Source organism: Stenella coeruleoalba, assembly GCF_951394435.1.
Source record: "Stenella coeruleoalba genome assembly, chromosome: 3".
In the NCBI taxonomy this organism is placed as follows: Eukaryota; Metazoa; Chordata; class Mammalia; order Artiodactyla; family Delphinidae; genus Stenella; species Stenella coeruleoalba.
The window spans coordinates 166,943,903-166,968,923 of NC_137148.1; the positions used below are offsets into that span (position 1 = coordinate 166,943,903).

Here is a 25,021-nt window from a genome sequence, read left to right on the forward strand (position 1 = left end):
GTGACACTTGAGGGAAGAGGCTCAGACTCTAGGGGCAAGTTGACTAAGCTAATAGCGCTACCAAGTGGCAGAACAAGGAAGGTTTCTAGTTTTCTGATTGGCAAGCCCATAGGACCTTTCTTGGGAGGGACCCAAGGTTGCTTTTTTTTTTTTTTTTCCTGGCTGCGCCAGGCAGCTTGCAGTATCTTAGTTCCCTGACCAGGTAGCGAAACTGGGCCCACATCAGTGAAAGCACTGAGTCCTAACCACTGGACTGCCAGGCAATTCCCAAGGTTACATTTCTGAAGAAGTGGCTTTTGAGGATCTCATTCCTCTAAGGTAGCCCTTACCAAATTCCTTTGATATATGGGCAGATAAGATCATGATTACAGGCCAAGGCTCCATGGAGGAGCCCAGGATGGACCTGAAGAGTTTTTGAACCTCAAAGTGTTGCTGGAGTGGCTGGCATGGAGTTAATGCTAAAGAAACAGTTGTGTGGGGCTTCCCTGGTGGCGCAGTGATTGAGAGTCCGTCTGCCGATGCAGGGGACGCGGGTTCGTGCCCCGGTCCGGGAAGATCCCACATGCCACGGAGCGGCTGGGCCCGTGAGCCATGGCCGCTGAGCCTGCGCGTGCGGAGCCTGTGCTCCGCAACGGGAGAGGCCACAACAGTGAGAGGCCCGCGTACCGCAAAAAAAAAAAAAAAAAAACAGTTGTGGTTGTGATTGTTACCTATTGGACTGGTGCCCCGTCCAACCAGATTCTTTCAGTGACGTGGTCCATTAAAGTGCAGGTGAGGTGATGAGAAAACCAGAACTCCCTTAAGAGTGTATTCCCGTGGACCCACCCGTACGCCATCCACCAGGAGCTGCTGGGTAAGAGGTTTTCAGCCCGGCCTTCCTTGTCCATGTTCTCACCTTGGTCACCATACAAGATGGAGACCCAAGATGTCATCTGCCCTCTCATCCCTACACCTCCACCCTGGCCCAGCCTCCCACCCTTGCCTTTCCATTATTCCATGGTTAGCAACCCCCTGTATGCATAACAATTCTCTCACCTCCTTGCCTTAGCTGACCCCTGCCCACTGTCATCTGGCTTTACCTTCTGTCTCCATTACACCCACTCCCTCATTAGTTGAAGAGTGAGGTCTGCCCCTCTCCTCTTGCAGTCCCTTGATCTAAATAGATTCTGCCATCCTGTGGGACTTTAGTGTCTTCATGAACATCCTCTCCATTCCTTGCCTTCCTCAACTTAAGAGATTTCTCCTACTTCAGGCCCCCAACCCCAAAGTCCCCTGATCACACCCAAGAACTCCGCTTGAAAGTTTTTTGAACCACACCTGCTGCTTTCCCACCCTCTCAGTAGAGTGAACGTAGGTTGACCGCCGTGCTTTGGGGAACCATCCTGCTCCCTTGCTCAATCTGTAGTTCAGTTGTTGGGTCCCCACTGCTGGACTCTGAAACTAGTCCCATGGCCTGGCTACAATGATTGGCTTAGCAGTAACTGACCAAAGTCAGGCTAGTCAGAGCCAGTGAGCACCAGCCTTGGGATCTGTGGGTAAAAGAAGCCTTTATTTCTCTGATCTTGAAGCCAAAGTACAAGGTGTGGTTGGGGGACAGGGAGTGTTTGACAGAGAATGAAACTGACCTGGAAGAAAGCTGAGCCAAAAGATGGGGCAAGAAAACATTACGGTGTTTACTCCAAAAATTAAACATAGAAATAACATGTCATCCAGCAATTCCACTTTTTATCTCTTTTTTTTTTTTGGCCGTGCCACAAGATATGTAAGATCTTAGTTCCCTGACCAGGGATCAAACCTGCACCCCTGGCATTGGAAGCATGGAGTCTTAACCACTGGACTGCCAGGGAAGTCCTGGCAATTCCACTTCTGAGTATATACCCAAAAGAAATGAAAGCAGGGACTTGACATACTTGTACACCCAAGTTGGTAGCAGCATTAATAGCCAAAAGGTAGAAGCAACTCAAATGTCCATGGATGGATGAATGGATGGATAAACAAAATGTGGTCCATCCATACAGTGGAATATTACTCAGCCCTAAAAGGAAAGGAAATTCTGACACATGCTACAACATGGATGAACCTTGAGGACATTTTGTTAAGTGAAATAAACCAGTCACAAAAGGACAAATACTGCATGAGTCTATTCATTTGAGCCCCTAGAGGAGTCAAGTCCATAGACACAGAGAGTAGGATGGCGGGTGCCAGGGCTGGGGGAGGGGGGTGGGGAGTTAGTGTTTGATGAGGAGAGAGTTTCAGTTTGAGAAGACGAAAAAGTTCTGGAGATGCCTGGTGGTTGCCCAACAATGTGAATATGCCTAATGCCACTGAACTGCACACTTTAAAATGGTCATGGTGGTAAATTTAACGTGTATTTTACGACGGTGTTTTGTTTTTTTTGGCTGTGTTGGGTCTTCGTTGCTGCGCGTCGGCTTTCTCTAGTTGCGGCGAGCTGGGGCTACTCTTCATTGCGGTACGCGGGCTTCTCATTGCGTTGGCCTCTCGTTGCAGAGCACGGGCTCTAGGCGTGCGGGCTCAGTAGTTGTGGCGTACGGGCTTAGTTGCTCCGTGGAGTGTGGGATCTTCCCGGACGACGGATCGATACCGTGTCCCCTGCGTTGGCAGGCGGATTCTTAACCACTGCACCACCAGGGAAGTTCCAACACAGTTCCTCTTCAGTCCCTTGTATCTACTACATGAAGTGCATGGCTGAGCGCACTCAAAGTGGCTGTACGTGGGTCACCCACCGATGTGCCCAAATCAGGCCAACCTCACAGATAAGTAATATAATATTTACCCAATCCTAAGTGTAGAGCTTGGTAAATTTTTACATAGCATACATCTGTGTAAGTACCACCCCAGTCAAGACAAGGAACATTGTCACCACCCCAGGAAGTTACCTCCTGCCCTTCCCAGCCAATTGCCAGGCCTTTTCTTACATCACCAGGGTGAACATTACCTGTTCTAGAATGTTACAGAATTGGAAGACATCTTTGTGTCTGTCCCTTGCCTGGGCCACTTTTGAGTTTTCTGCCAGCTTGTAACTGGCCTGCACATCTGTACCTCCTTTCCAAAAGGGCAGCAGTCCTCTCCCCCTGGCCTGGCCTCATCCTGACTCATTCTATATACCTCTCAGAGAGGCAAACTGCAGCAATGAATGCCGGCCACCAGAGCTGGTAACTTACAGACTGTCTCTGGAGGCAGAGGAGCTGGCCTTAGAGGCCATGCAGCTGGGAGCAGCTGCTGGGACCCAGTGAGAAAACCATCCAATGGGCCTGGCCTCATGGACCTGACCTAGAAAGGGAGGAAGGCAATAAACAACGAGCGAAGTATGTAAGATGTCCATAGTGGCAAGTGCAGTGGCGAAAATAAAGCTGGGGGGTGCAGGGCCAGGGTGGGTGCGATTTTAAGTCAGATGGTGTGCAGAAAAGCCCTTACAGGGAGCCTAAGGACCTAGGCCAAGCAGATTGCTGGGTAGAGAGTCTTCCAGGCAGAGGGAACAGTCAGTGCAAAGTCCCAGAGGTTGTCTGTGCTTGTGGAAGGAGCAGCGAGGAGGAGGCCCGAGGGGCTGCAACAGGGCCAGTGAGGGAGGAGGGGAAGAAGCACCTTGCAGGAAAGGGTGAAGAGGTCCTATAGGGCCCCCTGGACCCACATGGAGACAGTGGCTTTCACTCTGGGTGCCTTGAACTCCAAAGGAGGGTTTTGGTTTGGTTTGGGTTGGGTTTTTTTATTGGAGTATAGTTGATTTACAACTGTGTCAGTTTCAGGTGTACAGCAAAGTGAATCACACATATACATATATCCACTCTTTTTTTTTTTTTAGATTCTTTTCCCATATAGGCCATTACAGAGTATTGAGTAGAGTTCCCTGTGCTATACAGCAGGTTCTTTTTAGCTACGTAGGAGGGTCTTGAGCAGCAGAGAGATAGGATCCATCCTTCATCTCTCCCTTGCCCATACCCTCAAGTCCCTGCTCCTCTCCATTAGCCGCAACTAAATCTAGCTTTCCACCTGCACCTTGTACCCCGGTGAGTTTGGGGGGAGAAAAGAAACTCCCACAACCCTCGTAACATTCCTTGTTCACGCGGTGCTCTCCCGCACGCAAAGATGATTTCTCACACCTTCATTCTTCTCACAGCTCTGCCATCTCCCCGTGCTCTGCTCTCAGCTGATGACCTTCCTGCTTATTTCAAGAGCAAACAGTTGCTCCCATGCATATTCTTCCACCACTAAAGCCATGAGCACTTGTGCCCACATCCCTGTCTTCCCCCAGCTCCCGATGTCCCTCTCTGGCTCTCCTCAAGTCCACTTTTTCTCCTCCTCTCCCCAGGGCTCAGACTGGCCTCTGTCTAGGGCAAGTAGTCTCAGCCAGCCCTGGGGACGTGAAAGACCATCCAAAACACTGAGCACTCTTGATGGCATGCCTGCAGCCTGAAATTCTCCCCTGTGGTCCAGATCCACCCATGCAACCATCTATGTGACAGCTTCCCTTGGAGGTATTGTGTTCAATGGGTCCAAAATGAACCTACCTGGGACTTCCCTGGCGGTCCAGTGGTTAAGACTCTGCGCTTCCAATGCAGGGGGTGTGGGTTCGATCCCTGGTTGAGGAACTAAGATCTCACATGCTGCGTGGCGCAGCTAAAAAAAAAAACCAAAAAAACCCAACCTACCTACCCAGATCCCTTCGGGTCCACTTTATCATTTCTCTGCACCCTTGCCAGGGCTTTGTGTGGTTTTGCACCACTGCCTGTACCTGCAACTCTTCTTCAGAGAACTACCCCTGGGCTCTGGACCACGTTGCCAATGCACCTTTGCTAGCACACTCAGAGAATCAGAAGTGCCTGGGAGCTTACCTTCCCCTGGGGCCACCTCTAATCAATGACTTACCAGTGCAGGCTGTAACTCAACCTCCAGAGCTCCCTGGCAATCAGGCGACATGTGCCCTCTGCAGGACTCTGCCTGGGCTTGCCTCCACTCAGAGCTGTGCTTCCTCCTGCTTCTTTGGCTCTTTTCCTTTTTTAAAAAAATATTTATTTATTTATTTAGCTGTGCCAGGTCTTAGTTGAGGCACGCGGGATATTTGTTGCTGCGTGCCGGATCTTTTAGTTGTGGCATGCAGGCTTTACCTAGTTCCCTAACCAGGGATCGACCCCAGGCCCACTGCATTGGGAGTGCAGAGTCTTAACCACTGGACCGCCAGGGAAGTCCCAGCTCCTTTCTTTCACATTCCACGTGTAATCAATCAGGTCAGCTTCTCTTCAGATTATATCCAAAATCTGCACATGTTTTATCACCAAGACACATCAGAGCATGTGCTGGGACTAGAGCAGTAGCCTCCTCTTTGGTCTCCCTGCTTCTACTTTTGCTAACACTGGGCACTTTCCAGATCAGGCACTGTGCTAAACCCTTTACATTCATTCAGCTGTTTCATGCCTCTATACTGAGTGCCTGCTCTGTCCCAGGCACTCCGCCCAGCCCTGGGATAAAGTCTCAATACTAAAGAATAGGCAAGATCTCACATTCTGGGTGGGGAGACTGACAGTTAGCAAGTGAAAATACAAAGAAGTCATTGCAGACTGTGACAAATGCCATGAGGAAAAGAAACAGTGACGTGGTCATCACTAAGAGAGGCCAACTTTTTTTTTTAATTAATTAATTAATTTTTGGCTGCGCTGGTCTTCATTGCTGCATGCAGGCTTTCTTTAGTTGCGGAGAGCAGGGACTACTCTTCGCTGCGGTGCGCAGGCTTCTCATTGCGGTGGCTTCTCTTGTCGCGGAGCATGGGCTCAAGGCGCGCGTGTTTCCGTAGTTGTGGCTCGCGGGCTCTAGAGCGCAGGCTCAGTAGGTGTGGCGCAAGGGCTTAGTTGCTCCGCGGCATGTGGGATCCTGCCAGATCAGGGCTCGAACCCGTGTGCCCTGCATTGGCAGGTGGATTCTTAACCTTCTTAACCACTGCGCCACCAGGGAAGTCCCAAGGCCAACTTTTTTTTTTTTTTTTGCGGCACACGGGCCTCTCACTGTTGTGGCCTCTCCAGTTGCGGAGCACAGGCTCCGGACGCGCAGGCTCAGCGGCCATGGCTCACAGGCCCAGCCGCTCCGCAGCATGTGGGATCTTCCCGGACTGGGGCACAAACCCGTGTCCCCCGCATCGGCAGGCGGACTCTCAACCACTGCGCCACCAGGGAAGTCCCAAGGCCAACTTTTGATGAGCAGGGAAGGCTTCCTGGAGGTAAGCGCTGAGCTGAAGGCAGGATGGGGAGCTAGCTGTAGAAAGAGCCAGGTGGAGAGCGTTTCAGGCACAATCCCTGGGGCCAGGGTGTCTGGATGAATCAGCAAGAGGGTGTTAATGGGGCGGATGGGGCAGGGCCTTGTGGGCTGCCATGAAGACTTTGGCTTTCACTCAGTAAAAGGGAGCAACGGAGGGTTCTTGAGCAGAGGAGGGGTGTGAACTCACTCCGGTGTTAGCAGGCGCCCTTCCGCACCTGTGGGGGAAACAGTGAAGGAGTGGGGACGGAGGAGCTGATAACAAAGGTTGGGAGCTGAAACTATGGGGAGAAGTGAGCAGGTTTAGGAGCTGTTTTGGAGGCGGGGTTAACAGGAGCTGGGGGGTAAGAAAGGAACAAACCTAAAAGATCGAACGAACAAGGAAACCCAAAGAACATCTGTACAGGATAGCGGGTGAGGGCTTTGGAGACCTGACTGTCTCAGCCCCTTTCCTGCTGGGGTCACCTTCAGACACGTCGCCCAACTCACCTGCCTTAATTAGTGAATGGCGACAGTACATAAGCAGATGAGAAGTACTCCAGAAATGGTCGTTATTTAAGAAAAAATTCCGGAGGCAGGAATGTAGGAGGGAGAAAGGCAGTTAACATGGTGGAGCAGTTGGCCCAGAGGTGACAGTAAGCGAGCTGGCACCAAGGGGGCAGTAGCGAGCCTCCAGGTTAGCAGGGTCGGGCAGCTTGGCAGGTCTGAAGCCCTTTAGACGAGACTATGGTGCCCAGGTGCCCCGCCAGGGACAAAGCAGGCCTGGGGGCACATGTCCAGGCTGTGTGATGAGGAGGTAGGCAGGTCACTGCCACCTTCTGCAGTCTGAGGATCGGAGCCTAATAAGGGCTATTTGTTCAGGAGAAACCTGAGCCGCCCGCATGGTGGAATTCAGGCGGAGGCCAGCAGACAGAGGCTTCCTGCCCTCCCTCCTTCTCCCTGGGGAGAGTAGCCCCAGATCAGAGGATCCCAGGGAGGTTGAAGCTGGGGTTCCCCCTACCAGCCTCCCACTCCCCCCACAAACACTCCAGGCTCCGGCTCTGTACAATAGGCACTTTATTAGTGGTTGGAATGCAGTTACAAGTAGGGCTGTACGGACAGAACGGGGGAGGGGGCGGCAGGCACTGGAGACAGAAACCCCAGGCTGGGATTTCTCCAGATCCCGGATTGGGATCCTGGATTGGATTGAGCGGGGGTGGGGTGGGGTGGGGGGCTTGGGATATGGCGAAGGGGGAACCAGCACACCCGTTCCCCCCCGAGTTCAACAAATTTGGCAAAAGGATCCTCAAGGGGAGGTGACTGGGCGGGGGGAGGGGTCCCCCCATTTGCCCAGGGCATCTGCCCATCTCCCCACTTCCTCTGAAATCATCCCTTGGGTGGATTCAGTTTCTTTTCTCTCTTACAAAGAGAGCTGTGTCAATAACTGGCAGAGAAGGGCGGCGGGGGGCGGCGGGATTCGGCCCAACCTGCCAGCCAGCCGGTTTCCATTAAGCCGCTATTAGCGACCTCCTCCCCCCTGTTCCACACCAGCTTGATCCCAGCCTCCCTCCCCGGACAGCCTGCCTTCTGTGCCAGGAGACACCCCTACCTGGCACACCCCCACCCCCACCCCAACCCTACCCGAGGAGGGGACATCGGAAAGCATTCCTCAGTGGCCCCATCTCAGCCGTGATGACAGAAAAAAAGCTAACAGAACCTTTAACGCATGTCCAGGTTAAAAAAATAATAATAAATGCCTGCAGCAGTCGGTAACCAGTTGTTCAGCCCCAGAGACGGGTCCTGGCATCCTGGTCAGAGCAGACACAAGTGAAAAGTGGACTTCCTGTGGCCACCGCTGCTGCAGACACAGACACTGTCCTGTCATAAGAGGGGGACGGGAAGCGGAGGGCAGCCCGCAGAGGGCCCTTGCATGTCAGACGTCAAGAAGCCTCGCTGGGCTTCTCATCCGGGCCAGTGGGGGCTGGAGAGACTCATCGCACAGTTTTTTTGGGGGGTGGGGGGCGGCCGTGAAAACGCGGACTGGCCCTTGGCATAGGGAGGAGATCCCACAAATCCTCCAGGTTCCCGGAAACTGGTGGTAACTGGATGATGGGGAGGGGCAGGAAGGGGGCGGCAGTGATAGGACTTCAGGTCAGCCCGATGGGCTGGGGGTTCTGACCCAGCTGCCAAGCACCCATTGTGAGACTTCCGGGGAGGGGTAGGAGGGCGGGGCCTTTAAGACTCCACCGGCTTCTTGTTGGTCTTGTTCAAAAGCTTCTTGAGGGTGAGAGACATGAAGTAAGGCCTCTCAGCGGTGCCATCGTTCCTCTCCAGGTCCTCCACTGCGGAGAGAGAGGCCCCAGAGCAGGTGGCATGAGGGGAGCCCACGGGCAGGGGCCTTAGGGGACAGGGTGGGCGGACAGGGGCCACAGAGGAGCCTCAGAGGGTTAGGAAGCAAGACATGCTGGGACTGGAGGGGGCGGACTGGAGCAGGCTGGGAACTCGACACACACACACACCCACACACCCACACACATGCTCCCCACTCCCAGGCCAGGAAGCCCCGCGTGCACCCCCGATCTACAGGGAGGAAACAAGGAGGCCTGCGTGGCCTCCAAGCCAGCCTCCCTCTCTACTCCTCGACTTCGCCCCGCTTCCCCTCCTCCTCCGCACTCTCCTTCAACAGGATGTCTCTCAGCTGGGGCGACATGAAGTAGGGTCGCTCCTGAGAGCCGTCATTCCTTTCCAGGTCCTCACCTGGGCTCCCCCCAGGAACCAGCAGGGGGGGAATGGGGGTGGTCAGGAAGGGAGGGAAAGAGGGAGGCAGGGAAGAACAGGGAAGCCAGCAGGCATGGAGGAGAGGAAGAGAAAGAGAAAACAAAACAAAAAAACACAGACAGATGGAGAGACCGGAGTTAGTAGCAGCCACCGATCCCACCCGCCCCGCCGCAACGAAGCCGGAAACTCCGAAGCTGAGGGCCCAGGGGCACAGTGTTCTAGTTGCAGCCTGGACCAGGGGACAACAGGATGGAGAAGCTCTGAGCGCAGGGGGAAGCTGAGAGGGGGCGCGCCAGGGCCCTGCGACGAGGGACAGCCAGGCCCTAGGGGAGGCTGCGGGCACTGGGTTGGCACGTGTACCCCCATCGGAGGGAGACGTTCTGCCCAGAGGGGAGGAGGGAGTCAGGGCCCAGGAAGGGTGGGGATGAGGGGTTACTCACAGAAACAGAGGAATAGTGTGTCCACACACATGCCGTAGACGCTGAAGAAGCCGTGGGCAATCAGGTAGGAGCCAACAATCACCGTCTAGGCGAGGAGAGACAAGCTGTTTCCACCCCAGCTCCTGCTCAGGGCAACCCCCCACTCACCACCACGTCCCTCCCCAGCTGGGGTTATGGCATTTCCCTGCTGATAAGCCCCTCCTCCGGACCTCCCCGGTGGTGCAGTGGTTAAGAATCTGCCTGTCGGTGCAGTAGTTAAGAATCTGCCTGTCGATGCAGTGGACACAGGTTCGATCCCTGGTCCGGGAAGATCCCACATGCCGCGGAGCAGCTGAGCCCACGCACCACAACTACTGAGCCCGCATGCCACAACTACTGAAGCCTGCGCGCCCTAGAGCCCGTGCTCCGCAACAAGAGAAGCCACCGCAGTGAGAAGCCCGCGCACCACAACGAAGAGTAGCCCCCACTTGCCGCAACTAGAGAAAGCCTGCGCGCAGCAACAAAGACCCAGTGCAGCCAAAAAAAAAAAAAAGCCCCTCCTCTTAGGCCTTCCTCTGGCTGCAATTTTATGCATCTTCAGGGCAAGACAGGTTTAATGCTCACAACCCTACTAGACTGTGTCTATCCCGTTTATAACTATATCCCCAGTTAGGACTTCCCTGGTAGTCTAGTGGTTAAGACTCTGCACTTCCACTGCAGGGGATGTGGGTTTGATCCCTGGTCGTGGAACTAAGATCCCGCATGGCACGAGATGTGGCCAAAAATATAAATAATTTAAAATTTTTTTGTTAATTTAAAAATAACTATATCCCCAGCAATCTGGAAACTCACGGGGCCTTGGTAGGTACCTGATAAGCATTTATTGACTGAAGTGAGCAGACTTCAGAGAGATTACATAACTTGCCCAGAGTCACTCAGAACTAGCAAATAAAGAACTAAGATACAAATCGAGGTCACATATATACACTAATGTGTATAAAATAGATAACTAATAAGAACCTGCTGTATAAAAAATAAATAAAATAAAATTCAAAAAAAAAAATCGAGGTCACTGGGCTCCAAGGCCTGCACTCAGATACTGTACTGCTCTTAGGGTGATGACCTAATCCCTCCATGGCCCCATCACCTCCCTGCCCTTATCTCCACCTCCTGGCCACTTCACTCCCTCCACACCAGCCACACTGATTTGCTCACTGTTCCTGGCATAGTCCTGCCTCAGGGCTTCCGTACTTGTTCCCTCTGCCTGGATGTTGCCTGCATCTTCTTCAGATCTTAGGTGTGACATCACTTCCACGGGGAAGCCCCCTGGACTCCCACACCTGCCCACATCCTCCACCACAAGCTCTAACAATTGGTTCCCTGTAATTCTGCCCTGTGGCACACACAAGTCTGCAAGCGTGCATCCAATGCGGAGCATCATTGGTTAATGTCGATTTACTCCTAAACTGTAAGGACTTTTTCTTTTTTTTTGGCTGCACGGCATGTGGGATCTTAGTTCCCCGACCAGGGATCGAACCCGTGCCCCCTGCAGTGGAAAAGCGGAGTCCTAACTGCTGGACCGCCAGGGAAGTCCCAAACTGTAAGGCCTTTACAGGTCATGCCTGGAACGTGGTCGGTACTTAATGTTTGTGTCCTGAATTAACAACTCCCTTCTTCTGAGCCCCATCCACATCTGTCTAGTCAAAGGAAGCTAGGCAAGTCCCAACATCTTCTCCCCAACCCCTGTCTGTCCCCAAAAGTTCATACCAGTATAGGGACCCAGTAATAATTGAGGGGTGGTGCTGTGTCCTGCACGATCCTGATTCGGTGGGTGAAGAAGAAGAAAGCCAGGATCCCTGGAGAGGGGGAGGAAACCGGGATGGTTGAGGGTCCTGGATAAAGGAAATAGCTCCCCTCAAGAAGACCCCAGAGAAGAAGACAGTTATCAGAGAAGACGTGGGGGCCCGACAGCAGCTCACAAGCGGCCCCCAACAGGCTCCCGCAGCTGGACAGCACTCACCCACACTACCCACAATCAGAAGTTTGCCCAACAGGAAGAGGAAGTCGGTAACTTTGTCCAGGACAGCCACCCTGCCGGGGACAGTAGGAAACAGGCATGAGTGCTGGCTCAGGGCCTGGGGGAGGAGGGAGGTGGCCAGAGGACAGTGTTTTCCCAGACCTGATGATGTTTCTCATGAGGAGGAAGAAGGCGTTTCTGGCTGAGGTGCAGAAGTTGGTGCCGTAGATGGCAATCTGGAGGGAGGTGGGAGGGACGGATCAGGCCCAGTGGGTGGGGAATGAGGGCTCCTCCACCCAGCAGGAGCTGGTGGGTTAGTGCCTGGTCCCAGGCTTACTCACCATGATGTAGGCATTCCTGTTGAGGAATCTGATGAATTTCTCCAGGCACCAGAAGCAGCATTTGAGACAGGTCATGAGGAACTTTGCAAACTTGTTCTCCGCAGCTGGTAGATGAGGGAGAGATGCAGAGGTGGGTGAAAGGAGACCCCACTCGGCCTGGTAGGAGCCCCCTATCTCCTTGTTACACACACTTGCCATAGTCCAGGACCCTTAGAGCCCACCTTCTCAAAGAGATGGGGAGAGGAGACTTGATCCAGGACCTCAGGCCCAGCCTCCAAGACAATAAGCGGCGACAACCCACACTGCTATCCTGGCCCCGCCTCCAGGGCAGAAGCCAATCCTTGATGCCTCCTTGGCTCCACCCCAAAGTACAACCAATCCCAGCCCAACCCTCTCGTCAGGAACCAATGGTGGCCCAGTCCTCTTGTTCCCACCCCCTCAGCAGTAAGAACACCCAGTGGGCTCTTTCAGCCACCCCCTCCATCACAGGAACCAATCACTCAAGACCCTCATCCCCACCCTTTCCCCACCATAGGCAGAAACCAATCTCTGTCCTACCACCTTAGCCCCACCCCCCCACAAGAACCAATCCTAAGCTGCCCCTCAGCCACCCCCCCCCACCTCGGGAGTTACTGCCAACCATCTGTGGGCCATACCTTTCAGGCGCTGATCCAAGTACTCGAGTATCACTCGGATGATCTGCACGATGGCCAGAATGAGGGAGCCGAAGGCCAGAGAGCCTGTGTGATACCTTTGGGCCGAGGGAGTGGTCAGTGGTCCAGCCAGGCCTCTTCCACTCCAACTCACCCCTACCCCCAGCCCACCTTGGGCCCCACCTGAGCGCCCGGCCGAAGGCAGAGAAGAGTGGGAAGGCAGGCAGGTCATCCGGCTTGTTCAGGGCCCAGTAGTAGGAGGCGAAGGCGCCAGCTAGCGTGACCTGGCCCAGCGCCAGCACGAAGTTGGCCAGCCAGAAGAACATGAAAGCATTGAAGATCTGCAGGCCCAGCAGGGCCCGGTGGTAAGTCGACTCACCACCGTAGAAGGCGAACTGGCAGTGGGCTCCAGGGCACAGGCGGGATTCATTGGAGGAGAGGAAGGTCTGTGGGAGGGACGCAGAGCCTGGTCACATCATAGGGGCTAGGGGTTCAGAGTGGGCTCTGGGCATCAGGTCAGACCTGTCAGGTAGACCACGAGATGGGACAGGAGTCATGGGGAACAGAGTTAAGTCAAGGAATTGGGGGGTTAGGATAGGGGCTTTCAAAAGGCCTTCTAGAAACAAGATTAGGGATCATCATCCCAATGGGTGTCAGAGAGGCGGGATAAGCTATCTTGGGGATCAATGGAGTGGCCATGTGGACAGATCACAAGTGGCAGAGATCAGTATGAGGACCATGGAAGGCAGGTTAGGGGCTTGTGAAAGGCAAGATGGGGCTCTAAAGGGAGAACTGACCACCACTGGGTTAAGAGAGGGGTGTCGGGGCAGGAAATGAAGTCAAGGGGTGGGGGAAGGTGGGTAGATCAGCACTTAGTGCGTGGGGGGGAGTAGGTGCCAGGCTGGATCTCTTCCTCTCCATGCCACCCACATCTGGCACAGGACATACGGCAGGCACCAAATGTTTGCGGAATGGTCCCCAAGTGGGGATGAGAGGCCTTCAGATCAACTGTGGGCTGCTAGGGAAAGAGCCACCCCGCCACTTCCGGACACCCACCTCAGGGTTGCACGTTTTCCCAGCAACTGAGCAAGCGGTGTCATTGAAGATCTTATAGACAGCTTCGTTGGAAGTGGACAGAAAGCTAGAGGCTCATTAAGGAACCCAACGTCTGGGATTAGGGACCACAGGGGCATGTGGAAAAGAATCCATTCCCACACCAGGTTCAGGCTCTGCCCCCAGGATGTAGGTCACCTCCAGGCAAGTGTGGCACTTAGCCCCCAGCCCCGGGGTCGGAGATCGGGGTCTGACGGTGGATACATAGCGGTGCTAGCCCAGTAGGCGATGCAAAGGCACAGCAGGAAGAAGGTGACCAGCGGGTACAGCAAGGAGCACATCACGTATCCCACAGCCCTGGGAGGAGTAGAAACACAGACATCAAGGCCCGAACAGCCCTGGGACCACCCCAGCCTGACCCCCTGGCACCCCGGCACCCACCTGCTGGCTTCTTTAATGAGTGCAATGGCGATGAGAATTCTCTTCCGTAGAAAGATGAGCAGTAAGATGATAATAACCTCGAGGATGCTCAGAATGATCACTGCGCGGTGGGGGGGGGGGGGGGGGGGAGAGTGATCAAGTCTGCCACCTGCCTGGGCTCCCCACTCCCACCCAGGCCTCACTGAATGGGGAGCTGGGACTCACTGAAGGCCATCCAGGTCTGCCGCAAGTGCAGGTACACGCGGAGGTCCGTCTGGAAGCCAAGGTCCACCAGGGAGATGTCAGAGCCGGCCTCGCCACGCAGTCGAGCGTACTCCATGTAGCAATGAAATATTCCTGCGTGGGGAACCACCGTGCTACGACTGACCTCAGCCCTCCGAGGGCTCCCGCAACATTACAAAGCATGTACAACCACACCCATTTAACAGAAACAAACACCAAGGCTGAGAGGGGCTGCCATCGCTTGCTGCTGCCTCAGGGCCTTTACCTGCTGTTCCTGCTGCCTGGTTCAGTCTCCCCCCAACTGGATCTTCACATCCTCTAGTCCCTGCTCAAATGTCACCTTCTCATGAGACCTTCTGGGATCTCTTCCCCCATTTAGAATCATACCCTCTTACATTCCAATTTCTTATCCCCCTTCACAGCTTTGACATCCCAGAGGTTTTCTGGTTTGTTTCTTGCCCATCTTGCCCATCCTCTCTGGAATATAAGCTCCACAAGAGTAAGGATTTGTCCTGTTTTATTCACTGCTGTAAGCCCAGGACCTAGAAGACTGCCCAGAACATAGCAGCCATTCAGTACATGATGGATGAATGAATGAGTGAATAGAAGTCAGGATGCTGTGTGGCCTGAGGCTTTCCTGACCCCTCTGCCATCCTGGAACACTGATTCATGGGTGGGGAGGGAGGACACGGGTGCTAACGCCCAGTGGGGTAGCATTAGCGATTTTCACCATTCCCCTTAGCTCTGGTAGAAGAAAATTACAAAGTACAGATAAAGTACAAAAAGCTAGTCACCAAAACGGCCAGCACCCAGCTAGAAACGACTATTAACGAATATTTTGGGACTTCCCTGGCAGTCCCCTGGTTAGGACTCCACACTTCCACTGCAGGAGGCATGGGTTCAATCCCTGGTCGGGGAACTAAGATCCCACGTGCTGCGCGGCATGGCCAAAAAAAAAAAAAAAAAAAAAAAAATTTTTTTTTAAATGAATATTTTAACATCTGTGTCTCCAGTGTAGGCTGCACATCCAGCATCTTTCCTCTTGGAAAGTTTCAGTGAATCAACAGAACGTGAAGCATTGGCTTCTGAGCACTGCCTCTGAGTTCCACAGGCCTCAGGCCCTCCCGCATCTCATCCGCAGACTGTCTTCTTCTCATTAAGTCTCCTAACTAGTAAATACTAATTATCCCCAATTTATAGAGAAGGAAATTGAGGCACGGGGAGGTGGAGTCACTTGCCCAAGGTCACAGAGCAAGGAAGTGGCAGAGCCAGCATTTGAACCCTGGGCTTTCTGGTGCCAGAGCATGTGGCCCTAGCCACTGTGCAAAATGGTATAATTTAGAATGCATTTACTGTCGATGAAATACAGATCCAGTCCTGCTTGGGAAGATTATGATGTAATGGTTGTTTCCAAGTACCTGCTCTCATAAACCATGTTGAGATGAATATCTTCACAAATATTCCAAATAAAAGATGGAGGATGTCGGATGGCTCAGGAGAAGTTTTGTTTCGTTTTTTTTCGGCTGTGCCACACGGCTTGGAGGATCTTAGTTCTCCAACCAGGGATCAAACCCAGGCCCCATCAGTGGAAGCGCCAAGTCCTAACCACCGGACCGCCAGGGACAGAAGATCCTTGATAGGCCGATGACAGCTCAAAGGGCATAGGCATTTTGCCGATTGTGGGGAGGGGAGGACACAGGGAGGGAGAGACATACCGTAGCCTAGGACCAAAATCACCATGACAATCATCACCCAGACCATAATGCCAGCCAAGAAGCGGAGCAGGACGATGAACAGGAGGCTCAATACCATGGCGATGACCAGGCCTCTGGGGGATAAAATGGGTGCATGAGCGGACCCCACCCCTTCACCGGTCTCAGACAGGGCAGCCCAATGAGGGCTACCTTCCCTCTCAACTTACATGATAATCCAGTACCAGGAGACTGTATAATCTTCAAATATCCTCATGGCCAGCTGCCGGGCCTCCAGGACTCCATTGGCCTTCCTGGGGGAAGGCAGACAAGGCTTTAGGTCGGACCCCGCTCCCTGATTGGGCCAGCCCCAGGGGATACCCTGTCCCACCCAGGAAAATGTGATGTCAGCATGGTGGGTCACAGTCCTCACTTGGCGCCTTCCACCAGCTCTGTGATGTTTTTCCGAAAGCCATGCCCATCCTCATAGGTTGTCTCGTTGCCCACCATGAGGACCCCCTTGTGGCTGTGGATGTCTGGGAAGCACCGCTGGGCCACTGCACAGAGCAGAGGATAGGACCAGTCAGGCTGAGCCCCTGAAACCTCCCCATGCCCCTCCCAAGCTCATGGGACCCCAGACTCACGGGGTTTGCTGGGGGTGAGGACGGCGGGGCAGTCGCCATCTCGGAGGACCTCAGCCACACCCTGCCAAGAGACAGGGAGGGGGTCAATCCTGCGGGCCAGCACTCTCGACCTGCCCCCACCTGGGCAGTTACCTGCTTACCTTGTTGTTCTGGAAGCCGGGCACACAGAACTGCTTGTAGTACTCAAAGTCCTGGGATCTGTGAGCGTTCAGGTAGGTGAGGTAACGGTCAGGACATTTCTCCACGCAGATCTTGGGGGGGCAGGAGGCAGGGTTTGAGAGGGGTCTGGACAGACACCTGATCGCCTCTCAAGACAGAGGTCCCACCCCCTTCCCCCTATTCACCAGGAAGAGAGAAAGGGCTGGGAGAGAAGCTGCCGCTACAGAGGGAAAAAGGACCTGATGGTGGAAGTGGGGGACAGGAAAGAGGTGGGGAGGGGACAAGTTACCTGGGGGGTGGGACACTGGAATTCCAGCAGGACCAGGGGGCTGGCACACTTCACAATGTTGAAATAAAACAGGAAGGGTTTGTTCCTGGGGTTGGGGAAGGGAGATGGAAACTGTCAAGACTTCTCAATCAGCCTATATAGACTATCTTAACGAAAACAACAATAATAACCACAGCAGCAGCAACTCCATGCCAGGTGCTCTTCTAAGCACTGGACATGTGCTGGCTCATCTAACCATCACAACAGCCCCATGAGAGTGGGACTGTCATGATCCCCATTTCAGAGATAAGGAAAATGAGACCCAGAGAGGTTGAGACACTTGCCGTAGGTCACACAGCCAGGGAATGGCACAGCGTGGATTGAACTTGCTCTTTTACCTCACCTATTCATCACCTGCGGACATCAGATCTGGGACTGTCTCCTCTCTGTCTCTCCCCTAAAATGTGGGCCACCAGAGGACAAGACTTTGAATGTCTCATTTAGTGCTGTGTCCCCAAGGCCTAGAACAGAGGCTGGGGATGGCGGGAGTTTTATAAATACTTGTTGACTGGACTAGTGGATGGATGGAGGCGAGGAAAGCCTAGAACCTTCTCCCCAGTGCTCATGAAGCTCTCCCGCACACTCCTCCCCAGACCCAGCAGGCCCCAAGGAGCCAGACTCACTCATTTTTCGTGCCCTTCTGCCCGCAGAACTCGCCTCGGCTATCAGTGGGGTAGATCACTTTTCGAGGGTCCCCGTGAGTCCAAGCTGTGGAGGGATCCAGAGATGCCGAGGGGCTGCCACTCCTTAGCACCAGCCCCACTTCTGCCCCAGAGGCGATGGCTTGCCCTTCCACCCTGGAACCCCAATCCCATCCCCTCCTTTGCTCACCTATGATGCCTACAGCCACATAGCCCACAATGGCCAGGAGGAGGAACACACAGCAAATGACGTCTGTGCAGCCTCTGGGGAGCAAGAGACCGTGTCAGGGTGGGAGTACTGGTGCCCTGGATATCATGGACCCATCCTGCCTTGTACACATATATAGGTATGTGTTATTTGGACACATGTTCCTGAGTGGTACCCATGCTGTGCCGAAGGGCACGTGCGTTTTAAATATTAATACCTTTCATTGCAGCACTATTTACAAAAGCCAAGATATGGAAGCAACCTAAGTGCCATCCCTAGATCAATGGATAAAGATGGCGTGTACATGTATACAAGAGAATATTACTCAGCCCCCCATAAAGGATGAAATCTTGCCATTCGCGGCAGCAGGGAATAGATCTGGAGGATATTCTGCTACGTGAAATAAGTCAGATGGAGAAACAAATAACGTATGCTTTCACTTATATGTGGAATCTAAAAAAATGAAACAAATGAATCAACAAACAGAAAGAGACTCATAGATGCAGAGAACAAACTGGCAGTTGTCAGACTAGGGGTGGGTGGGGGATGGACGAAACAGGTAGAGGGGATTAAGAGGTACAAACTTCCAACTACAAAATAAGTAAGTCATAGGGATGTAATATACACATAGGGAATACAGTCAGTAATACTGTAACAACTTTGGGGACTTCCCTTGTGGTGCAGTGGATAAGACTCCATGCTCCCAATACAGGGGCCCCGGGTTCGATCCCTGGTCAGGAAACTAGATCTCACATGCATGCCACAACTAAGAGTTTGCATGCCACAACTAAGGAGCCCTGGAGCCACAACTAAGGAGCCCACATGCTGCAACTACGGAGCTGACGAGCTGCAACTAAGGAGCCCACCTGCCATAACTAAGACCTAGCACAACCAAATAAATAAATATTTTTAAAAAGTATATTGTAACAACTTTGTATGGTGATGGGTGGTAACTGGTCTGATTGCAGTGATCATTTCATGATGTATAAAAATATCAAATTACTATGTTGCACACCTGAAACTAATATAAAATTGTATATTAATTATAACTCAATAAAAAAACTAAAAAATAAGTTTTAATACCTCATGCTACACTGTCCTCAAAGCAGGTTGCAGCAATGTTCAGCTCTCTTTTGGTTAAGTGCCCATTTCCCTACATCCTTACCAGCATAGCATATTAATGTTTTTTAAAAATGAAGCTATTTTGTGGTGATCAGTTTGTAATGCATAGAAATACTGAATCACTATGCTGTGCACCAGGAACTAACATAGTGATGTAGGTCAATTATACTTCAAAAACAAACTAACTGGGAAGAGATATGGGAATATATGTATAACTGATTCACTTTGTTATAAAGCAGAAACTAACACACCATTGTAAAGCAATTATACTCCAATAAAGATGTAAAAAAAAAAAACAAACTAACTCATAGAAAAAGATATCAGATTTGTGGCTACCAGAGGTGGCAGTTGGGGAGTGGAAGGGGGCATTGGATGAAGGTATTCAAAAGGTACAAACTTCCAATTATAAGGTAAATAAATGATGTAATGTACACACGGTAAATATAATGTTGTATGATATATGTGAAAGTTGTTTAGAGAGGAAATTTTAAGAGTTCTCATCACAAGGAAAAGTTATTTTTTCTTCTTCTTTTCTTTCATATCTATATGAGATCATGGATGTTCACTAAACTTTTTGTGGTAATCATTTCATGATATATGTAAATCAAATCATTAGGCTGGGGCTTCCCTGGTGGCGCAGTGGTTGAGAATCTGCCTGCCAATGCAGGGACACAGGTTCAAGCCCCGCTCTGGGAAGATCCCACATGCTGCGGAGCAAGTAAGCCCGTGCGCCACGACTACTGAGCCTGCGTTCTAGAGCCCGCGAGCCACAACTACGGAGCCCACATGCCACAACTACTGAAGCCTGCGCGCCTAGAGCCCGTGCTCCACAAGAGAAGCCCTCGCAATGAGAAGCCCGCCTGCCACAACGAAGAGTAGCCCCCGCTCGAGGGAACTAGAGAAAGTCCGCACACAGCAACACAGACCCAACGCGGTCAAAAATTAAAAAAAATTTTTTTAAATTAAAAAATCATTATGCTGTACACCTTAAACTTATTCAGTACTGTATATCAATTATATCTCAATAAAACTGGAAGAAAAAACGAAAACAAAAACCCATAAGTTTCACCAACCATGTTAGCACTTACTAAAAAGAAAAAATTAAACTATTATCATAAGATTAAATACGAACATGATAAAATTTAAACCACACAGGAATGTACATAACCAAGAACTGTCTCCCACATAACCCTCCTCTCCAGGAGTAACCTGTTTTAATGATTTCTAGTGAGTTCTTTAGTCACTGGTACAAATGTTTTCCAAAAAAACTTTTTTGGTTAACTCAAGTATGATTATGATACACCCACTATTTGTGTCTTGTTTTTTTCACTAACATATTGAGAGGGATCCAAGTGACTATTTATAAAGGCTCTTGTACATTTTAACAGCTGTGTAATAAAATAACCTAAGGATGCACTGTAATGTATCTAACTAGTGCCAAGAGATGCAACTCAGATTGTTGGTTTTTGCCATTTTCAAAAAGGCAGCATTATCATACAATTTTGCCCATCTATGCACGGTGTACTGGGAGAATTTTTTTCATAGAATTTTAATCTCTGGAACAAACAGCTGTACATCAAAAAAAAAGAAAAAGTCATATTTCCAAATTCCCTTCAAAAAACACTGTATCAATTAGTTTCAGAGCAGAATATGTGTCAATCTTTTTAAAATTGAGGTAACATTGATTTATAACATTATGTAAGTTTCATGTGTACAACATTATATTTCTACTTCTGTATACCCTAGTGTGTCAATCTTTTTAGCCTCTGCCAATCTGTGATGGGGAAATTCTGTTTGGTTACTGTTTTAAATTACATTCCTTTACTTTCCAGTGAGTTTGAGCATTTCTCCATAACTCCACTGTTTACAGTATTTCTTGTTCTGTAAATGATCTGTTCCAGTCTTTTGCCTGAATTTTAAAAATTCATTTGTAAAGACTTTGTATATTAAGGAAATTCCTTTATCGTTCTTTTATCATTCTTTTAAGTTCTTTTATCGTTAAGTTGCAAATATTTATCACCAGGTTGTTGGAGTACAAATGCGGAGGTGTGTAAAGAAACAGGGGTGGAGGCAGTGTTAGTAGAGACCCCTCCCCTCTCAGGAACCCAGACGGCTTACCTGTTGTAAATGGGTCCTTTGAAGGTGGGGTCATACTTCTGTGGTGTTCCTGAAATTCAGCAAGATTGAGCTGAGTGATTCAAGATGAGGGTGGCAGACCACCCTTCCCCAGATGTTCCTAGGGGTGTCTTGGCCACGGAGAAGTAAGATTCAGAGATCCTGAGGATTTTCTGTGAACAGCCCGATTTATCACCTGACGACCACTCACTGGGAGGGGGCTGGAAAAAAGGCTACCAGCGAGCCCGGTGGAGAGGGGAGAGTCCAAGGTGGGATCTGGAGATGGTTCTCACAGGAGTCCTGGGGAGGCTGCGAGGACAGACCCTTCGGATGAGGGAGTTTGGAGGGACCTCTGGGTGGTTGTTGGGGTGAAGGGTGCTGCCAGGTGACGATGGGGGGTTGGGGGGGTACAGGTCGAGATCTGCAATTCCGCTCCCCCCTCGTCCCCCCATCCCGGGTCCTCCCGCTGCCCCCTCCCCTCCAAGTTGCCAGGCCCGGGCGCGGGAGCGGGGCACTGCCTACCGTGCTTCCCGTAGTAATGCTGCCGCTCGCCCCCCATCCCTGCGGGCGCCCTGCCCCGACGGCCCACTGACGGCTCGCGCTCCCTCTCTGCCCTCGGGTCCAGACGCGCAGGAGTCCCGAGGGAGGGACCGAGGGACCGACGGACGGCGGCCCCTCCCAGCAGAGCCAGGCGGGGCGGCCCAAACCGGTCAGACCGGCCCTAGCAGAGCTGCTGCCTCAGACGGACTGGACCACGGAACGGAACGGAGGGAGGGAGAGAGGGAGGGAGGAGAGAGGGAGAGAGGAGAGGACCGGGCGGGGCGGCAGCTGCTCCCGTCACTCACCCGCAGCCCAATTTAGCCCTCTCCGCACCCCCCCACCGCCGCCCAGCCCCCACTCGGGGAACTCTGTGGCTTCATTCTGTGGCTTCACCCTGTGGCTTCACCCTGCGGCCTGGGCTAGCCCCCTGCCCCCAACCAGGCGACACCGCCCTAGAACATCTCTCAACCCTGGAAAGAGCCTAATTACTGTCCCATTCTCCAGGTATGGAAACTGAGGCATAGGGAGGTCAGTGTCTAGCCAGGCACAGCAAAACGGGCAGCTGGCTTAACCCGAACAACCAATGACAGAGTATTTGGGCTGAAAACTCTCCAACCCGTGGATGCATTTTTTTAAAAAGTAAATGCCAACAGTTAAATATTGGGACAGTCCATATAAAAAGCCACATCCCTGTCTCTGGAAAACTGCCAAATTAGGACTGACAGCCCCCAGGCCAGGGCCTTACCTTCTCTGAGCCTCAGCTTCCTCAACTGTGAAATGGGTCTAAAGCATAAAACCAAAACCAGACAAAGACCAGGCATGGGATACCAAGAAGTATACAGTTGGCATGGACGCAGTATATTGTCAGTGTAAGTATACTCAGCTGATATGGATGTATACAGTAGGTATGGGGGTACTGCCAGCATGGGGTATATGGCCCACATGGAGGTATACAATTTGGGGTGTTTAATCAGTGTGGGGTGTACAGTAGGGGTAGCGGTATACAGCTGGTGGGAGGTATACAGTCAGCGGGGAGTTATACAGCTGGTGTGAGGGTACACAGTCAGCATAGCATTCCCAGTCAGCTGGCTACACCCCCTACACCAACCATCCACCCCTGCGCCAGCTGTATACTCTCTTGATCATGTGCCTGTTCAAACTGCATCTCCCAACAGCCCTTGGGGCCAGTTGTATACTTCACAGTACAACCAGCTCTACAGGTGACATGGCATGATACAGTCGGCGTCAGGGTGTAGTCAGCAGGAAGAGATATCCAGTGTGAAGCATACAGCCAGCGTGGGGTTATAAGAGAACAGTTGGTGCTCAATAATCGTACCTGCTGCCTCAGAGTCAGGCACCCCCTGATGGGACTCTGGTCACCAACTCAGCTTGTGCCTAGAGAAATGTCACACCACCCCCGCAGTGGCTTCTAGCTGTGGAGGCCCCACCTACCCCCTGGCCCACAGGCTTCAGCAAACAGGCGAGGCCCAAGGCTCCAGGCCATGCCCTTGGGTGACCAGGCCTCCCAAAGTAGCCCTGTAGTTGCCACAGTCCCTGCCAGCCCAAAGGCTGGCTGGTCCCACCCTGCCCAGTGCAAGCAGTGCCCAGGCCACAGCCTCTCTCTTCCCAGATACGCTAGGTCCCCTGGGGACACTCTTGCAAACTCCGGCCTTCAGCCACCAGCTCCGCCCTGATGATGCTCAAATATGGGTCCCTGGGGAGGGCCTCGCTCCTGAGCAGCACGACCCTGTGACACCTGCCCCCCAGCACCCTACACGGGGGTCTCATGGGCACCTCCCACTCAGCATGACCACATCGAGCCCCCATTGTCCCCCAAGCTGCTCTGTCCTCCTGAGTGCTCAGGCTGGAAACCTGGGACACGTCTCTCTTTGCTTCACATCAGCTTTGCCTTCAGAATCTATTCAGGATCCAACCACCCTCACCCCCTGTTTGACTCCCACCCTTGTCACACGGCTGTCGTCTCCTGCCTGGACAGCGCAGGTGCCTCCACCCTGGTCTCTCAGCTCCCACACTTGTCCCCCACTGTCCACTCCCCCACAGGGGCCAGAGGAGCCTGTGGACACCCGAGTCAGGGCACTCCCTCCTCTGCCCTGAACCCTCTATGGCTCCCATAAGCCCAATTCCTCACCATTCCCACAAGGCCCTGCCTGCTCTGCCCTATCCCCTCCTCCCTGCCTTCATGCCTCCCACTCTCCCCTTTCCTTGCTCTGTTCCAGCCTCACTGGCACCCTGGTTATACTGTAGGTTATACTGGTTACACTGTATACTGTTTTTTAAACTTTTTCACATTTATTAAAGGTTTTGACCATGAGGGCTTCATAAAATGTCAAGAAATTCTATTTGCCATCTAACCGTCTACTTCTAAATAGGGGACAAACACTAGTATAGCGACTGTTTTAACGTGGAAAATTTTTTAAATTTTTTGAGAAAAGAATGATGCATATATATATTTTTTTCCTTTTTGAATTTCAACCCCCAAAATATTCCAGCAAAAAAATCGGGGGAGGTTGGGCTGGGTCTCCTTCAATGGGCATCTGTTGCCCAGGAGGATGGTGGACTTGCCCTCACCCAGGCCACCACCGGCCCATGTCCCCCCTGATTAGACTATAAACTCACCAGACACAGTCTCACCTCAGGACATTTGCTCTGGCTGTTCCCTCTCCCCAGAAAGCTCTTCCCTGAGACAGCCATTTGGCTCCACCTCCTTCAAGCTCAAACATCACCTCCTCAGAGAGGCTTTCTCTGACCACCCTGTCTAAAACAGCACCCTTGAGGGGAAGAGGTTAAGAATCCTCCTGCCAATGAAGGGGACACGGGCTCGAGCCCTGGTCTGGGAAGATCCCACATGCTGTGGAGCAACTAAGCCCGTGCGCTACAACTACTGAGCCTGTGCTCTAGAGCCCACGTGCCACATCTACTGAGCCCACGAGCTACAAGTACTGAGCCCGCGAGCCTGGAGCCCGTGCTCGGCAACGAGAGAAGCCACCACAATAAGAAGCCCGCGCACCACAACAAAGAGTAGCCCCCGCTCGCCGCAACTAGAGAAAGCCTGCGCACAGCAGTGAAGACCCAGTGCAGGCAAAAATAAAAATAAATAAAATAAATAATTTAAAAAAATAAAATAAAACAGCACCCTTTCCCCCTTCTCTCCTGTTACCCTATTTTATTTTGTTTCTGACTCATTTGCACATTGACTATTGTCTGCCCCCATGTCTGTTTGCTGCACAAGGGCAGGGATTTATGTCTGTTTTGTTCATAACTTTGTCCCCAGCACCCAGCATAGCATCTGGCACAAGACAGGCACTCAGTCAGAGTTTGTTAAATGAATAACCACGATATATAATCCATGTATAATACAGCTAAAACTGAAAATAAAAATGCAGCTTTG

The 25,021-nt window shown here is 52.0% G+C and overlaps 1 protein-coding gene across 4 annotated transcripts in view; it reads right to left on the reverse strand.

The window, feature by feature from the left end:
- Positions 1-7,305: 7,305 nt before the first annotated feature.
- Positions 7,306-25,021, reverse strand: part of SLC44A2 (solute carrier family 44 member 2 (CTL2 blood group)) — a 28,127-nt gene continuing 10,411 nt past the window's right edge. Inside the window, exons 1-22 of one of the 4 annotated variants that reach the window (XM_079915558.1) lie at positions 21,595-21,803; positions 21,076-21,124; positions 17,818-17,891; positions 17,610-17,694; positions 16,948-17,032; positions 16,640-16,750; positions 16,500-16,560; positions 16,289-16,412; positions 16,086-16,169; positions 15,880-15,992; positions 14,147-14,278; positions 13,943-14,042; positions 13,766-13,858; positions 13,505-13,589; positions 12,632-12,894; positions 12,452-12,546; positions 11,796-11,899; positions 11,617-11,690; positions 11,458-11,528; positions 11,205-11,293; positions 9,459-9,543; positions 7,306-8,582 (exon numbers count right to left, since the gene is read on the reverse strand). In XM_079915558.1, coding sequence (XP_079771684.1) covers positions 8,476-8,582; positions 9,459-9,543; positions 11,205-11,293; positions 11,458-11,528; positions 11,617-11,690; positions 11,796-11,899; positions 12,452-12,546; positions 12,632-12,894; positions 13,505-13,589; positions 13,766-13,858; positions 13,943-14,042; positions 14,147-14,278; positions 15,880-15,992; positions 16,086-16,169; positions 16,289-16,412; positions 16,500-16,560; positions 16,640-16,750; positions 16,948-17,032; positions 17,610-17,694; positions 17,818-17,891; positions 21,076-21,124; positions 21,595-21,631 — 2,121 coding nt within the window. In that variant the 5' untranslated portion in view covers positions 21,632-21,803 and the 3' untranslated portion in view covers positions 7,306-8,475. The other 3 variants (XM_079915556.1, XM_079915559.1, XM_079915557.1) reach the window with 3 other exon arrangements.